This window comes from Lagenorhynchus albirostris, chromosome 6 (assembly GCF_949774975.1).
Source record: "Lagenorhynchus albirostris chromosome 6, mLagAlb1.1, whole genome shotgun sequence".
Taxonomy (NCBI): domain Eukaryota; kingdom Metazoa; phylum Chordata; class Mammalia; order Artiodactyla; family Delphinidae; genus Lagenorhynchus; species Lagenorhynchus albirostris.
In genome coordinates, this window is record NC_083100.1 from 88548639 (window position 1) to 88567694 (window position 19056).

Sequence of the window (19056 nt, forward strand, 5' to 3'; positions counted from 1 at the left end):
ATTCACTGAGGTTTTTAATTCAGAATTGAACTTCAGACGATGGATAGATTTCCAAATGAATAGGGTCCCAGGGGACCCTATTGGGATGTGCAGTCATAAGGTTAGTCACTGTACTCTGAAGGGACAGTATGAGTAATTGTTAGAGGCGAGGAAGCTAATGGCAGTTTTGAGGTGGGATGAGTTCATTAAGGCTAGAGCAGGGGACATTCTAAGGAACATAGCAGGAGGTGAAACTAAAAATATATAGAAATCTTCAACGTTGTAAGTAAAAGTTTTGACTTATTTTGCTGACATCAGAGTAATTGGAAGGTTTTGAGGAGAAAAATCACAGTTTTCAATTCATGATTTAGGAAGATAAGTGAAAGCCATATGATAGCTCTATGAAAGACAGTCCGTTGGGAGTTCTCTTTGAAAAGTGATGAAAGACAGACTGTAGCATTTGTTATAGCAACAGAAAAGTGGGAACTGAGACAACAGACAGGAAAGAATAGGATTGGCAGGCCTCAAAAATTGTTGAAATGGGGTTTCCCTGGTGGCGCAGTGGTTGAGAGTCCGCCTGCCGATGCAGGGGACACGGGTTCGTGCCCCGGTCTGGGAAGATCCCACATGCCGCGGAGCTGTTGGGCCCGTGAACCATGGCCGCTGAGCCTGAGCCTCCGGAGCCTGTGCTCCGAGCGGGAGAGGCCATAACAGTGAGAGGCCCGCGTACTGCAAAAAAAAAAAAGAAAAAAGAAAAAATGTTGAAATGGGGGTAAACCTGGAGGAGGAATCAATTATGGTGGACTATTCCTCAAGGTGATAGCTACAGATGAACTCCCTCCTTTGCAATCATTTCAAATCTCATAATTTACATCAATAACTTAGAAACCTACAGCTCCAGTTCTGATTTCTCAAAACATTATCTCCAAGAAAAGATGAGTCCAAAGCTAAGTGCATATTTCCCTCCAAACAGGATTTTCTATATCCCTCTCTCAATTAAAAGTACCACATTCTCTAGTTAACAGCTAGATATTATGTCATCAACTCAATCAAGTTTTTTAAAAGTTATTTCACTTCCATGGCAGAAAATCTTAAGGATTTAAAAATTTCTGGGATTGACCCACCAGATAATACAATTTAATTTGGGGGCATGATTAATATCAACAAAGCCAAGCTTAGTGCTACAGAGTACAAATATGAACGATAAATATTCCCTGCCCTTAATTATTTGAATTTTTAATTGGAATTATCAGACATGCAACACCGTCAAATTCAATACATGGCATAAATACAATAAATTCTCTAAAATAACTAACAACTATCACTAGGAAACAAAAGAATGAGCTAATTTTGACAGAAAAGCTAGGGGCTGACTTCATTGAGAAATTGTATTTGAACAGGGCTTGAAAAAATAGAGGTACAATTTTTTTTGTCATAGTAGAAGACCAGCTTAACCTAATTTTTATTTGATGAATACCCCAGGTCCCACCTACAAAAATATTTATGTTTTCTCCTGCTTATTTTATAGGTTGCATTTCCTATTTTGTATGTTTATGAATCATCATTTGATAATAATTATAAGGCTTTCACAATATATCGATAACTTTTAATCAGCTGAGTAGATGATCACATATCTGGTCTCCATCAGATTGGCATCACTTATTTAAAATTTGTTTTTCTTATATTTTGTTTGACTAAAAATAGTCTCAGGTAGTGGATTGGATTACAAACAATTCTGTCTTCAAATAACAACACAATATAAAATATGTTTAGAATATCCAGAATTATCTCCTGTGTGTGTGTGTTTGCATGGACATATATGTGTGATTCGGGTTAGAGAGTCACAGAAAAAAAGTGTTACTATTATCAAGAGGAAAAGCTGGAGGGAAAGATAATTTCAATTTAACAAGTTATAAATTAGCAACAGCAATACAACTGCATTGATTAACTGTATTTAAGATTTCAGAAACGGTATCAAGAGAGATGAAAAAGTTATTTCTCTTTACATAGCTGATTTATATAATTGAAGTAGTTTTGCCTAACTAGCACAGTTTTAGAGCAAATGGAATGAATCTTCTGTTTATTCTTAATTTGTCCCAGTAATAAACCCACTTGAAGAACAGGCATGATACAAGATAAGCATAGTACCATGTTTATTTCTAGGATTAGAATGTATTTGGACTTATTAAAATTCACCAATCTAAATATACTTCAAGTCTAAAAAGGCATATCAACATAATTGTAAACTGTTAAGAGAATTTAAAAAGAGCTTAATTGGCATGAAAGAATGGCTGGTGTGTCACCTCCTCAGCTGTCCCAAATCTGCCTGTTTAGATCCCAGTAGGATTTTTTTTTTTTTTTTTTTTTTTTGCAGTACGCGGGCCTCCCACTGCTGTGGCCTCTCCCGTTGTGGAGCACAGGCTCCGGAGGCTCAGGCTCAGCGGCCATGGCTCACTTGCCTAGCCGCTCCATGGCACGTGGGATCCTCCCAGATCGGGGCACGAACCCGTGTCCGCTGCATCGGCAGGTGGACCCTCAACCACTGCGCCACCAGGGAAGCCCCAGATCACAGTAGGATTTTTAGTCATGGATACAGATTTGTCCCAAATTACCTCAGAAATTCTTTAGGGTCCATAGCAGATGGGAGGCAGAGGATCTAATAAGGGAACTTCCAGGGTTAGCAGCTTAGAAAACTTTGAAGCTTTGTAAAGTCATATATGAGGTGACTGAATTAAAGCCTACACTTTAATTAGTAACTCAGGAACTTTCACATGACCCTAAGACAACACATGTGGAGGGTTTTAACCTTATTCATGAGGCAGTTGGAACGTTAGCTCAAGGCCCCTTCTTCCACTGTTACAGCTTACACAAAAGATTTGTTTTTAAAGGCAGATGCTTTTGTTTGAGACAGAAATTAAAGCTCAAAATCTCAAGGTCAGTCAACCTACTGTTATTAAACTTATGTGCGGCTCAATCATCTTCTGCGGGTTTTAGGGTAATAATAAGCAGCAATAAAGCATAGATAATTTGCATCAGGAAGACAAATTAGACCTGGCCAAACAAACCCAGTATGACTGTGCCCTTTAGAACAGAGAAAATCCAACTGCCTGCCTTTAAGAAAATAAATAAATAACTCATATGAGATTAAATAAAGTCTGGAGTAGATCATTAACTCTGCTCTCATTCTCATGCCAGTTCATCTGCTTTTTAAACACATAATTGTTTATATGTTTTTTATCAAACAGACATTTAAAAATAGTCAGTCATGCCTCGAGAATCATTTCCCAAACTTTTGGTACCAACACCAAAGAAAATCAGGATTTGGCACTTGCTGTTAGGTTAATTAATAAACGAGGCCAGTTAGTGCCATTGTGGTGGTCGTGCGTTTTCTGAAATGTGTCTAATTGGCTCCCCTGAACAAATCTCACCTTCCCTGAGTACTTCGCAGCTGCCTCCTCCAGGCAGATCAGCATTTAGGTAGGAGGACAAATCAGAATGTAACTATATTTTATGGAGGCGCCAAATCTGAGGAAGTGTCTGTCTATATGGTGGCTGGTTGAAATGACACGCGTGCGCTCTTGTTTTTAATGTCTTAGTTGGATGTATTGGACAGACTGGGAGGAAGATGAAATAGATGACAGCGTGGGAAGGATTGAGAAGGCCTGGATGGATGGCTTCAGTCGGCAGATTTTTGTGACTTCAAAGATGCTGTGGCCAAACGGCTTAACTCTGGACTTTAACACCCACACATTATACTGGTGTGATGCCTATTATGATCATATTGAAAAAGTGTTTTTGAATGGAACTCACAGGAAGGTAAAAGACAAATGCTGCTGTTTTAACCCACAGGCTTCTGTCACAGAGCCTTGTTGTGTTGTGTTAAAAATACTTTCAAGTTTATTTTTACCCCTCTGAGGTGGCTGCCAGTAGTCTCTGTGGGGTGGCTGAAGGGGGCTGAGCATTAAGCAGTGCAGCTGGTACTTGGCTCCGGGAGACCAGGCCCAGCTCACTGTGGCATGCCAGCATTTGTGGGACTTTTCAGAGAAGCTCTCAGCATATCAGAGCTGTTTGAAAATGCAGTTTTTCTACATTATTGATGTTTGCTAGGACCAAGCACCCCAACTCGGTTCAAATATCTTCAGTATTTGCACCTGAAATGTAACCTATGTATTATGACAAAGTAATTAGAATTCAGTTATTCAAATAAAGAACTTCATGACATTGGAACTAAAACACAAGAGTGGGTTGAACTTCAAGCCTATGGGTGTGAATAAATATCAACATCTTCTTGCCTCTTTTGGTAGAATCGTTGCAAGATGATTTTGCAGTTCTTCAGTGGGATCGAGGATGAAGTTGACTGTGTTGGCAAAATATCGCCTCTGTACTCTGTCTTATAATCACCTAAGCACATATAACATTATGAACTGGCTTCGACTGTTTAGTTAAATGATATTTAGAAAAATGGAATATTAGAAGTTACCGAAATGTTTCCTTTGACAATACACTTTCTTCTTTTTTTGGAAAGGAAGATTGCACAATCGGCCAAGCCCATTTATTAAGTATTCTCTTTGAGAAATATAATGTACTAATCAGTTAAGACCATTTCAATCATTGGTTAACTCTAAGAGTACTTTAAATGTCTTTCCCAAAATAAATAAAATTGATTTACTTTTAACCTAATGCCACATACTTAAGAGGTGTTAAAAATATTTATGATCCCTTTGAAGATGTTGATATGTACACAATATACATAGCACTTTATTAGCCAGCATATTTTAGCTTACATGGAAGTGAGCAAAGAAAAATAATAAACTGTCTCAATTATTCAACATATGAAAACTTGGTATGAAGAGTTCAGATAAAAGGAGCAAAGTTTCAGTTTTTAACCCTATATTATTTGGATAACTTGCTCAATCCTCTCATATTAGATGAACTGAGTCCAAAAGGCTATTTCATATTGTATACAGTATCATTTTATAAATTGTGAAAAACGAAAAAGTATTATTATTATGGGGTATGATTCCTATTCTCTTCTACAGCCTTACGTGCAAAACAGAACTTATCACAGGATTGCTCCACTGTGTAGTTTAAACAACCACAAAATACACGGGAATGTAAAGAATATATCAAGACAAGCAGAATTAAAATTAGCCAGGAGTCTTGTATATCTTTTTACCACCAATAAATGTTTCTATGTTCAAAATTAAAATTTTACCTTCCTCCCTTCATCGCCTAGATTTCTTCAATTTGCATTAATCCAACTGAATAGAGGGATTTCTTCCACTCCCAGTGTTGTTAGACCATGCTGTATCCCTTGGCTGTTGGATGAGCAATACTGCAATATACATAATGCCACTAATTACTCAGATCAGTTTCTGTGCCAGAATATGATACCGGAATATCATAAAGAAAAGAGATAGGGAAGCGTGTCAGGCAAGGTCATTTTAATGTTTGCATTTCTTGACCATATATATAATGCCATGTATGAGAGAACTGAAATGGATGAAATGTAAATGGTCTCCTCCAAATAACATGTCCTAAAAACAAAAAAATATGCTCACATTGTGAAATCCAGTTTTCAAATACACTGAAAGAAACTGTAAGTTATTAGTTAGATCATTATCTGTTCTACGTATTTGAATATCAGCTTCTCTAAATATTTGGTTATGTTTCTAAAGGTCAGGTCTGATTTTTCACAATGTGTTTATATTTTACAGATTGTTTACAGTGGGAAAGAGTTGAACCATCCTTTTGGACTGTCGCATCATGGGAATTATGTGTTCTGGACTGATTATATGAATGGTTCCATTTTTCAACTAGATTTGATAACGAATGAGGTGACATTACTGAGGCGTGAAAGACCACCCCTGTTTGGACTTCAGATTTATGATCCTCAAAAGCAACAAGGTATTAAAAACCAGATAAAATTGCTTCTGAGTTTCACATATAATAATATTTCAAGAGGTTGCATAAAGACTTTATTTTGACAGTGTTGCTGAAGTTTTCTGATAAAAGGTGTCTAGTCACTCCAAAGTCACTCAAATCTTAGACTTTGTTACCATAAAAATTTATTATTTATTGTTCAAAATATCCTGAGTGAGTAACTCTGGGAATTCTATTTAAGTGACGTTCAAGGTTTTCTCCAAATACTTCCTTTTTCATGTCATCTTCACTGAAAAAGGCTGTCATTTGAAGTAAAAAATCCTCAGTGTTTTCAAAGAGTCAGTATTGTGAGCAGTGGAAAAACTTTCAGTGTGGAAGGAACATTATGGGAAAATGTTAAAAAATACATTATACAAGGAAAATAGTATTTTTTAAAGTATCTTAGTATATTTATCTGATTAATTTCATATACAGTTAAGGAACGTTTAATTATTTTAGATGTTATAAAAGTGAAACAATCTACCATGATATTCATATCTTATTAAAATCAGATAATATTCTTGTATCTTTTTATCTACATCAGTTATTAATATTTATTAGGCCATCCACAAACAGCATGACTCAGAACTTAGGTAACAAACAAAAAAAAAGTTTAGTAAATTATGTGGTAGATTTTTGGTTATGAATCTAAATAGTCACTGTTTCTCTTTTTAATACGGATATCCTTGTGAAAATTTAATGAACATTAAATTTTTTCAGTGTGTATGTTGGCAGTAGGAAGTTACCTAACAACAAGAGTGTTTTTGAAGATATTTTGGCTTAGTCAGAGATTTGTAAAGCAAACTATCTTATTCAAGGGCTTCACTTTTTTCTACTGTATTGAAATTGCCTCACTGGGATAGAAATGCAATTTGATAAAATAATGGAAGTACATAAACAATAGCTAATAAAAGATAAAATTGTCTTCAAAAAGAATAAAAATTGGGCTTCCCTGGTGGCACAGTGGTTGAGAGTCCGCCTGCCGATGCAGGGGACATGGGTTCGTGCCCCGGTCCGGGAAGATCCCACATGCCGCGGAGCGGCTGGGCCCGTGAGCCATGGCCCCTGAGCCTGCGCGTCCGGAGCCTGTGGTCCGCAACGGGAGAGGCCGCAACAGTGAGAGGCCTGCGTACCTCAAAAAAAAAAGAAAGAATAAAAATTAATTATTTGAGATGGTATAAGTTATAGTTGTGGACAAGAAATGAAGAATAGAGGCAGTTGCCTGGATAGATCAAACGGTAATATTTTCTGTTCACGTCAGCTGCCCCACCACAATTGTAGTTTCTCTACAATGAACTGGAGACAACATTATGAACAGCAACAACCCTCCTCACCTGCTGCAGGCTCTTGTTTGCAGGACTGCTGTTCCCTCTAATTTTACGGTCACTAGTTTTCTGGATTTCATTATACTAATCAGTATACAGTCACATTTCCTGTTTCCATTTTCTTTAAAAATTGTTCATCTTGAATGTCGTCACTGAACTCCCCTCTGCCAAATTGCAGGACATTTTCACAGTCTTCATGTTCTTTAAAATTCTAGTTGCTTTAAAGAGTTCATTGATTAAATGCAACACATGGGATGAGAAATGCCTTGACTTACTGTAAAATGGACTTGCCCTTGGATACAAGTCCTGACATTTTCTTCTTCTGAAAATCAGGACCTGAAAATATACTTTCTTCCTTGCCTTTCCAACTTGTAGGAATAAGTGGCATCCAAATGGTGACTACCTAAATTTTATTTACTTTTACCTACACCTTTATAAAACAGATTCTCCAGCCTCTTGAAAAATTTGCCTCAGTTTTATCTGAGTGTCCAGGAGTGTCTCACATATTTTCATGAATAACACCTTTATGAATTTTCCCTCAGGCCTACTTTACTGATAGCAACTGCGTGCCTTATCAGTGCCTCTGCTGTTTAGGTCCACTGGGACAACACGTTACCCTTGTGTACTGTACACTCTCCTGGTACCAGCAAGGATGCTCATTTTTCAGGCTTTACAGATAGCCTGCATTCCTTGTATTCCTCAATGCACTCACATGCCAATGTACTCCTTCCAGAAGAGGAAGGAAAATCCCACCCGTTTCCCCAGTGTTTGCTTTCTGTTGACTTCGGATCCAAAGGCACATTCCAAGTGCCGGTGGTCTACTTTCTAAAGAGCTCAAACTTGCATACACTGGGCCCATTCTAGGAAATTGTCCTGGACAGACACCATTCTGTCCACTTTGTCCTTTTCTCTCCTGTTACCTCTCTGCACACAAACCTCTATCTCTTCTAACCAACTTGTAAATTCCTCTTATCTACCAAATGCATCATATATTTTCAAACATTTTTAAATCTCATTTAGGATTCAGCAGGAATCCTTATTACATTAATAAATAGGTATTATTGGTGGCGTGTGTGTGTGTGTGTGTGTGTGTGTGTGTGTGTGTGTGTGTACATTTTTACGCCATGTACATCTCCTGGAAAGAACATGGGCCTGAACCAGCTAACCTTGTATGCAATCAGAGTTCTCTGACATATTTTCTTCCCTCCTCTTGCAGGTGACAACATGTGCCGAGTAAATAATGGAGGCTGTAGTACATTGTGCTTGGCCATTCCAGGAGGCCGAGTATGTGCTTGTGCTGATAATCAACTTTTAGATGAAAATGGGACCACTTGCACATGTAAGTGTCTTTTCATGTTACACTCATTGTTTATAGGTGTCTTTCTGAGGCACAGAAGCAGACGAAACCAAAGGAATTAAAATCAAACTTGAAAAGAGAAATTCAGGTAATGACTTAGGTATAATTCTTTTTAGACTATAAATAATCAATGGAATTAATATCTAATACACAGATGAATAATGATAATGATGAAGTTTAGCTGAGTATCCTGTCACTGCTCCATCTAGTTTAGTGAAAATTATAAATAAGTATGTGCCACAGAAGAAAATATTTCTTGAAATTAAGGAACCTCACCATCAGTAGTTGTAAGTAAAAATGCATAGTTCTTGGTTACATAGATATTTATTACTTTAAATAGCATAGAAAGCTCAGTTATCTATACTTGGTGGTGAATAGCAAGAAAGGAGGCAATAAGAGACTTCCGGGGAATTTCTACACTTTATCAAAATAGGGAACTAACTGAATTGCTTGACCTGGATTAAAAGCACTTGATTAACTTTTGCCGACCTTCCTCAGTTTACTTCATCTTGCTTTTCCAATGTAACCCTTTTGAAACTTGTCCTGTCTACACACATCATGTCCCTTAGGCACAATGACAGCAACAATGCCATGCATATATTGAGTGCAATATAAATATTTCTGGAATGACTTAATCTTGAATTGTGTGTTACTCATGATTCTCCAGAGAAACAGAATCAATAAGAGGTACACATATAGAGACAGAGAAGAAGATTTTTTTTTTGGCTCTTGCCATTACGGAGGCTGACAGTCCCAAGATCTGCAGTCAGCAAGCTGGAATCTCAGGAGTGCCATTGGTGTAGTTCCAATCTGAATGCTTGGTAGGCCTGACACCCAAGACGAGCCAGTGTTTCAGTTTGAGTCCAAAGTCAGGAAAACCGAAACCAAAACCAAAACGTCACAGTTCAAGCAATCAGGTAGGAAGAATTCCTGTTACTTGCAGGAAAGTAGGCCTTTTTTTCTATTCAGCTGATTGGATGAGGGCCTCTCACATTAGGGAGGGCAGTCTGCTTTAATTTGGTCTACTGATTCAAATGTTAATCTCATCAAAAACACTCTCACAGACACAACAGAGTAATGTTTGACACAAATCTGGGCACTCGGTCGCCTAGTCAAGTTGACACATAAAATTACCATCACAAACTGTTGAATAAATATTTCATGTATTTCTCCATTAGTTATAATGATGTCTCTGGGAGGCAGAAGAAGAAATAAGTGTAACAAAGAAGACTTCAGCTTATCTGTGATGTCTTATTTCTTTTAGAGAAGAAAAGATGTGGCTAAAAAATTTTTTTAATGTGGATTTCTAAAGCTGATTTAATAAATAGTAACATTTGAGAAATATAAAAACATTAATGAAAAATCTATTTATAATGCCATTATTCAACAATAAGCTTCTAGGACATTTTCATGGGGATCTTTATAATTATATATCATAGAAGTTATTATTTTTTCTACTACTAATAATAATCGTAGTTAACATTTATTGAATTCTTATACTGGATGTGGCATTTTAAAAAAAAAGGTTCATGATTCTCATTAGTCCTTACAATAATCATATAAGGAAGATACTATTACTATCTCATTTTATGATTTAAAATTTAGACTGAGAGGTTAATAACTTTTAGAAGTTCATGTAATTAGTATGTAGAACATTTGGAATTTAGATCCTAAATTATTTCATTTTGGTGATTGAACTCTTAATTGTGTTATACTTTACAAATTTTGGATCGTACTAATATAAATTATTTTGTCCCTTATTTTACTTAATATGAGCATAAGCATTTTACCATGTAACTAAATGTTTTTTTTTAAATATGATTTTTAATGACTGCTTTTTAAGCTATTTGTCACCTTTTCCTACTTGATGTATGGTATTATTTCTGATACATTATTATATATTATTTGTGTGTTACTGTACTGTTTATGATTCCTTTTGTATTTGACCGTATTGTCCATGGTTAGTTTGTTATATCTTCTCATCTTCTTTAAGCCTTTGGAATAATATCACCAATTAAGTTCTATTTCTATAATTTTGAGTTTCAACTATTTGAGATGAGGACTTTGGCTTCCTTCATTCCATTCTCTTCATCTTCCTTAATTTCAGTTCTTATTATAATTTAGGATTTCTGACAAGGAATATTATTTTGAATTATCAAACAGTAAGTCTCTTTAAAGATGTTTTAACATTTATAGATTTTTGATCAACTTTACAATATTTTCTTTTAGACCTGGATCAGTGCTTCACTAGTTGTATTGGTTAGTACTCAAACTTTTAGTTCTTCATCGTTTATTAATTTTCACTGATGTATAGGATAGATGGAGTATAATTTGAAATAACTTCTTCAAGATGACTACAAAAAATGTATATTGTAGAGTTCTGTATTCCAAATATGTCTCCTTTGCCTTTATATGTGAATAGCAATTCTTCTGGATATTAATTGTTGACCAAACAAATTTTTCTTCAAAATTCGAGAAATATTCTTTAATTAGATTTTGAGATAATATACTTCAAAGCACAAATATGAATGTTACCTGTGGGCAAGGTTTTTTTCCCATTATTAGTAGTATTTTAAAAATTGCCTATATATTTTCCTGTAGAAAGTAATTCTCTGAAGTGTACTTGCTTCGATTCATCAGATGGTATCCCTTCCTTTGTTCTGTGGCATTATTTAGTAATTTCCATTTGGTTGTTGTTTGCATCAGAAGAGAGGAGATCTACCAAGACCCATAGTTTGGGAATAGACAGGGATTAAGCTAAGCATTGCTTTGAATAGCATAAAGTCTGTCCAGTTGCCTGGTAGATTAAATCTTATCTTAGTTATCAGGATAAATGGTATGATTTATGTTTACATTTCATAGTTTAATTTCTCCCACAGATTCTTCTAAGATTATTTTTCTGGTACAAAATGAGATCCTTTGCTATTCCAACTGAATGATTTTGACATTTGAACAGATGAAATGCACACATACAGACGCACATACACACACAGATAGTAACCTTTGTGGACCTCCACCAGGTCTCATCCTGCCTTTGCTGTACCACCAGAATTCCTCTCAAGGATGGAAAGTAACACTGCAGTATCTCCTTTTTGTGGTAGGCACAGACCTTACAGTCAGTACTGGAGGAGCAAAGGGCCTTTTTCCCTACCTAAAAATAGACAAGCTTATTCAGTTTCTAGTGGTATAACTTAGAGAGGCTTCTGATTGAATATTTAAATCTAGTCGTCTTGGTCTTGCAAAAACGTCAAAATTCACTTAAGATAGTGTCAATAGAATAATCAAGAGGCTGAATTCTCAAGGATCTTGTGAGTTTTCGTTCTTTATCTTTGTTTTCATCATGGGAATTTGGAGGGAGAGCTTATACATCAGGTACTAATATCTAGATGGTTTTTACTCTTTAAATTTTCTAATTAGTTCTTTAATTTTAGTTGTGTGAGTTATAATTACTTGTATTGTTTGCCTCCAAATTATATTTCCTATTACCTTCATTCTTATTCCCCGTTAAAAATTTACAGATTCCTTATGAGTTGGCATATATATGTGCATATTGAGATTGATTATACAAAAGATTTATCACTGCATATCTCTGTGTAAATAAAAATTAGGTGGCTTTTGGCTTGTAAAGAAATACTGTACACAATATTGGTCATGTAGCTGATGTTAGGAGATTTGTTATGATAGTTCACATGTGATTATATATCTGGTGAAAATTAAAGGAAAGTTTTCTGAGACTCTTGGTGTCTTTTTAATACTTATAATTCATTGCTGAGTTAATCCCAATGCAGAAAAAAGGGATTAAAAAAGAAGATTGTTTTACCTATAGTCGTTACACTAAACAATGTTAAATCAACAAAAACAGGTGAGTTTTTATTTGAGAATTTATTGTTGCATTTAGTTGTCAAAATTTTTACTAGATTTTTAATATGGCATGCAATTTGTCTAGGTTCCTTTCAAATATAATAGGAAAAATCAAGAGACATACTATAGTAACTCATTTATTGAAAAGAAGTCAAAGTGTGTTCATATAAATTATTCCAGTTTCTATTCATTAGTAAAGGTTTTTATAAGGAAATTTCAGCCTTAGTTTGCAGATGAGGAAATTAAAGTGCAAAAGGACTACAAATAGAGTTTGTGGTTGCAGAGTATAGTGCAAAACAGATATCAGTGTGTCACTCACCTCTCATTAATGTTGATTTCTCTGGGCTTCTGATTTAGTTCAGGCTAGATTATAATTTTGTGAACTGGTCTCAACTGGATTAACTCTTTAATCTGGATTAAATCTAAATATGTGAGCAAAACAAAAATACATGTTGCGACCACTGAGATACGATCATCCTGGTTTCAGTCATCCTCAGTGAATTGGCATCAAATGAACAAAAACCCATTGGCAGATGGTCACGCCAGAAATAAACACCAACGGTTGTTTCTCAATGAACCTGTAGCAGAAGGCAATGCCAGAAGAGGCATTCACCCAGCAGAAAAATATTGGCATGTTACGTGATTGACTGAGGATGTATTCTAATGCCATGCCTGGAAGGAATCAAGAATGAGAGTAGGCTGGACTCTTTGTCCTTGTGAATTTCGTGTGTCATGGTCAAGTCTTCTCATAATTAGAAATGAGGCCTGGTGTAGCATAGTCACTGGAAACTTACTGCCCTGGAGAAGCATATGGAAAGCCAGTTGATCAATTATCAAGTGAGTTTTTTTTTTTTAATTTATCTTGATGCCTTTGTAGGGAAAAAATCACATAGCATAGAAAATTAATAAATGAGGACAGGAGTAATCCTGAGAAAGGAAGTTAAGCTCCTACAAAAATAAAAAAATGATAGTCACTATTTCTTTTAAAATAGCAGCATAATTTTGTCTAGAGTGATGAGACAGTAACATAGTAATTCTTTAAATGCCTCTTTAGTGGCCTGGACAGAAAAAGAAAAAGAACAGAGCTTTTCAATATGCCTTAGTCCCAAGAAAGCAACTTAAACATTGCCCCAAATATTGGTCATCCAAGGGTAGCATTGCACAGTTATATGTCAGTGGTACTCTGTGACCTCCTTCACCTTCTGGAACACCAGATACATTACTCGTCAAAAACAGTGCTCCACCATGGCTGAGCCATTTATCTGTTCAGCTGTGACAAGCCTTATGTTCTAGGATATATGCAGTCTAATGTGTAATAAAAAGTTTAAGGCAGTAAGAAGTTTAGAAGCCCCATCCAGATGAATATGTGTGGCCTTCTGTGCGTAGGAAGATTATGTGCCACTTAGGTTTGCTGCTCAGAAGACCACTCTATCTAATGAAACGTCATCCTGCTATGGTCTAAGGAGAAAATTCCGAAACCAAAGCAGCATTTTTCATGCTGCCTTCCAGTATAGGCAATCTTATCCAGAGTCATCCAGCAAACTACAACTTCAAGTTTTCTTTTAGGTTTTTCTCTTTCCCTGCTCATATCAAGGGATAGTTAAGAAATTCTGTACTCCCAAAATGCAAGATACAGTTTGTTAAGCAAATAAACATATCATAATATGAAACATATAAGGACAATAGGGAAACTTTATTTTATTTTTGTCCTGGTACTAATGCTGTGATGATATAGTCAAGAGCAAATTATCAATTGAGAGAGGAGACAAGAATCAGTTTAGAATAGATTACCACACTGAGGTTGAAAAGAAGAAAAGCAAAATTAGAAATATAGACACTTGTTCATGGGCACCACAGCTTATTAAAACAAGGCCAGGGACATACGTTATTAAATCCAGTCGCTGGGCTGAGATCCAAATAGATGATTCAAAGCTAAAATAAAATAAAAATGGTTTATTAGCAAGGTTTCTTCATTTACCTCATTGAATCTCGACATTAGCTCTAGCAATCACTCTAGCAGTTTTTACCAAAGAAAATAATTAATTCTAGAGTGCATATTTCCCTTTGCAGTGTATTGACAAGTCCTGCAGAGACCTTCTAATTCCACAGCTCTAACAGCAGGCATCATAGGATGTGTGAGAACTGGCAGTTCCTTGCCAGGCGTGCCATGATTCATGTCATTTTATTTCTGATCCTGGTTAAATTAAAGGATTGTTTATTACTTTGTCAGTTTTCTTCCTGGTGAGATAATGTTGTAATATTTTTACTAGAAGTGACCCTGGCTGTAGAATTACAGGTTTTGAATTCAGTTTTCAAATTCACAGTGCAAAGTACGACTCTGAAGCAAAGCTTGTAAGAATAGCATTTGTTAATATATGGAAATGTTTCTGGCTTTCTGGCTGTGCCTACATCCCCAAGCGCAATATGGGTTCTGTCACATTAAGCACTGGAAGCAAGAGACATACATGGAGCTTTTCCTGTATGTTTGCTTTCTTGGTTGGCGGGGAACTTTATCACTCTTTCTTTCTTTCTAGCTACATTTCAGTCTTTTTTCCCTTAAATTAAGCTAACTCCATTCATGTACTTGGGTGAAAGGAGAAGAGCATTAGCTGCTGAGCCAGTTGAAGTAATAGTGTTTTCCTGAAGTATTTATTCAGTCTCCAGAGGTAGAATCTCTCATTACAATAATGGCTGTAATGTAGAATGATCAGTCTCTGTCAATTCCAGTAAGTTGGGCAACAAATAATTTTGAACATCTCTACAACTAGTTCTGTTCTAGGCACTGTTCTGTTCTGTATGTGGCATTATCCTTCCTACCTTCAAAAACCTCATAAAAACAACTAGATGTGTGAAAGTTAATTATAAAATAACTCCTTTATAGAAGTTTGTACAAGGTGTACAGAACACTAATCTTATTTTCTTATGAATGCTATTCCCACTTTTAATGATGCCAGATATACTTGCTTCATCATCTTGTTGATTCTTGCAAAAGTTGATAGATTGCCTGGCCATCAGCTAGGGTCTTATGATAGATGATGTTCCACAGTTAGGTCAACGCTGAGAAAAAGACCATGCTTTGGGATGTCTAAACTGCCATCTTATCCAGATTATCACCTATCACATTAAATTTTATTGTGATAATGGACATTGCCGGCTTAAAAATAACCTGTCTTTTATCATTATGTATGTATCCTGAGCAAACCTAGGCAGCGTTGATATCATGGTTTCTCTGTGATATAACGACTGATTCCATCTGGGAGACTTGGGTTAGGGCTGATGCTGAATGCCCTGGGAGACTTTGAAAATCAGAATCCAGTATCTTAAAAAAATTCTTTACTATTATGAAGGGTCTTAAATTTTCCCCTAATTGCAATCTAGCGTGTTAGCCCACCAGCGTTTCATAAATTTGGACAGAAGACATTCAATCCTTTGATCAGACACAAAGGATTTTATTACTCATGGCAAAGCAGGTTGCTGAAGTTTCATGTGCACCTTGGTTCTTCTTGCCCTACCCCACCTCCACATCATGTGAGGACCAACCTTTGCCCTGCAGAGGGACATTACCTTTACTATCCTGGTCAAGAAACAGACTTGCTCTCTGCTCTGAAAGGAAGCTCTACTTCGATCTTCCAAGGCTGTTAGCTGCATAAACATCCTTGAAAAAAAGTCCAGAATAAAAGCTGACACAAGACATGTAGAAACACCATGGAGAAATGCCTCTCCAACAAATTACAGGGGTTAGAATAATTGTAGACAAACATCAAAAATATTTGTATATGTTTTAATGCATCTCTTATTACAGATATAAGCAATGCCTAACTGCTGTTACAAGTGATATTGATATGTTTGAATGACATTGATATAAATCATTATCAGATGCAGTAGATATAAAAAAGTTATCTCAGGAGGTAAGCTCTACTGGTTCTCAAGCAATTATTCATAACCTATGACGAAAAACGTGAATGAAACCTTAGACATCACTGTCATCTGTTTTTGAAAATTTCCACATTTATATGAGCAAACATTTAAAGATAACTGACCACTCACATACATTTGAAACAATGTTTAAAGCAAGTTTGGAAATTCTTCCTATTTGCATTTATTCCGTAATGATCGACATATCACTTGAAAAACATTTGAAACCTAAGTAGACTTAGAGACCTTCTCTCTAAATTGATTATGTTAAAGAATATTTAGTTTAGAAATATCAATTTTCTAGGGTAGTTTGTCTTTCCGTAGACAAACGAATCTTCTTAAATATAGATATAATTATTTAGAAGAAACTATAATTTCACTCTTGTATATGGATACTTTTGATCATTCCTTACAACTGTGGGTTGAGTTATTTGATCAAATGACCCCATGAAAGCTAAGCCTTTTAAATTGGTAGGATTGTTATCAGAAGAGAATCAATGGTTTCTTGGGTTTTTCGATCCTCAAGCTATGCAACAACAGAATTGACTTACTATTTCTTTGGAGTAAACTATAGAGAGACTACAGAAAATCTTAAAGCTGAACTTAAGTGGCGAGGAAGCTGGTGACATCTCAAATCAGGTTTCTCGTCTGATGGAAATTTTTTTAAAAAACACTGAGAGACTATTGACTGTTAGGCTTAATAATTATACAGTAGAAAGTAATCAAACTACTAGTTCCAGTTCTAAGTTGGGCTTATATAGAGTCAAAAGAAACTATACCACCCTCAAAGATCTTAAGGTCTAATTGAACAAACAAAACTCAAAATAAGGGAAATTTGCATGTTATCAATGGTCAGTTCTAGAGATTTGAGAGAAAAGCTTGATGCTAGAGATGGTCAGACACATCCCAGATTACACTTCCACCTTTTTTTTTAATGTGTGTGGTTTTTTTTAATTAATTAATTTGATTTGATTTATTTATTTTTTGGCTACGTTGGGTCTTCATTGCTGTGTGCAGGCTTTCTCTAGTTGCGGCGAGCGGGAGCTACTCTTCGTTGCGGTGCTCAGGCTTCTCATTGTGGTGACTTCTCTTGTTGCGGACCATGGGCTCTAGGCATGCGGGCTTCAGTAGTTGTGGCACATGGGCTTAGCTGCTCTGCAGCATGTGGGATCTTCCCGGACCAGGGCTCAAACTGGTGTCCCCTGCATTGGCAGGCGGATTCTTAGCCACTGTGCCACCAGGGAAGTCTCTACACCTCCACCTTGTCTTGAGTCCCATACTCATTCCCAGTTGCTGCTATAAAAAGGCACCCTGGGGTTGAATAGGAGACCCAATGATCTCCCATTTTTGTTTTTATTTATTGCAATTTCCTATTTGAGATTTGTTCTCTTTCTTTCTCTCTCTCTGAATATGTATATATATGAATATGTATATACAGGAATATGTATATATATAATATGTATATTTACAAAATTTGTTACTTTCAAGTGACCTTACGGAAAGACAGCATTAGAGAAATTGCTGCTTCTGCATTTTGTTGTTGAAAAAGATTAAACAGTTAGGAAAAATTACTGTCAGTTCCTGTGTACAGTGTCCGCTTGTCTGAGAGGGGACAGAAGACACATAGGATTACCTTTGATCTAACTGAATATTTCATTCACCACACTGATTATTTTTCACCCTTAAGGCCTTAAATAAGAATCTGGATTATATGGGACACGTTTCCTTGCCCAGCCCCACGCATAATTCTCTGAAGCAGATTCTCTGCAGTTATGGTTCAGAGTCACATTCCCTCTTCCATTCTTTGCAGCAGGGAAAATGTAAGGGTTAAGGGAGTGAAACACAGAGTGTTCTGGAAAAGCCACATATGTTTTCTCGTTATTCCTTATTATTGGAGTGCATATAGGTTTTGTGACAGTTCATCAGTCCTAAGCAGTTACCGAAGATAAAGCTGAAGGCTATCAGAACTGGGGTGGAAAAATTGGCTTCTGTTTCTTCTAGTAATAAACCAGCTTTTGATAATTCAACACCTTTTTCAGTCCAAGAAATACAAATCATTTACTTTAACCATTGCCACATTCCCTTCACTTTTCAGACTCTACTGAATCCACTCAAAGAGAACAGAAGAATAGCAACACTTCCAATTTGCGAATAAATCCCAATCAGTGGAATTCCTAACATTTGATCAGAGAACATGGGATATATGGAACATAGATTCTGAGTATATAATCATTTTGATTAACTTAATACTTCCTTGAATACTTAACCACAGCTGAGTTTGTTTGTTTTTTTCCACTTGCAGACCAGCGAAGTAAATACAGCCATCAATGCTGTGTGCTATTCCCTTGTCTTTTCACTTTGATTAGTTTTTGGTGTACTTATGTGTAAGGTGGAGGTAGTAAAATTCTTTGCCGTGCCTTCTTCATAGGTTGTCATGATGATCAGCTGAGACTATGAATAAGAGCTCTTTAAAAAGTAAAACTACTAACAACATAAATATAAGATGGTATTGTATTATTGTGGTTATTATTTTGGAGACAGTTGCTTAAAATGTATTTTTAGAATTCTTAGTAGAATAATTATTGTCAGGAAAACCTAAAATTTTCTCATTTCCAGAGATGGTTGCCACTACAATGTTGAGATGTTTTCATATCCTCTATAAAATGAAATGAGATCAGTATTTTGTTATTATAACAA

At 36.1% G+C, this 19056-nt stretch overlaps 1 protein-coding gene across 1 annotated transcript in view; it reads left to right on the forward strand.

The window, feature by feature from the left end:
* Window positions 1-19056, forward strand: part of LRP1B (LDL receptor related protein 1B) — a 1442028-nt gene that overhangs the window by 697012 nt on the left and 725960 nt on the right. Inside the window, exons 13-15 of the mRNA XM_060151186.1 lie at window positions 3576-3795; window positions 5697-5886; window positions 8443-8565. Of these exons, the coding sequence (XP_060007169.1) occupies window positions 3576-3795; window positions 5697-5886; window positions 8443-8565 (533 nt within the window). The remainder of the gene's footprint in view (window positions 1-3575; window positions 3796-5696; window positions 5887-8442; window positions 8566-19056) is intronic.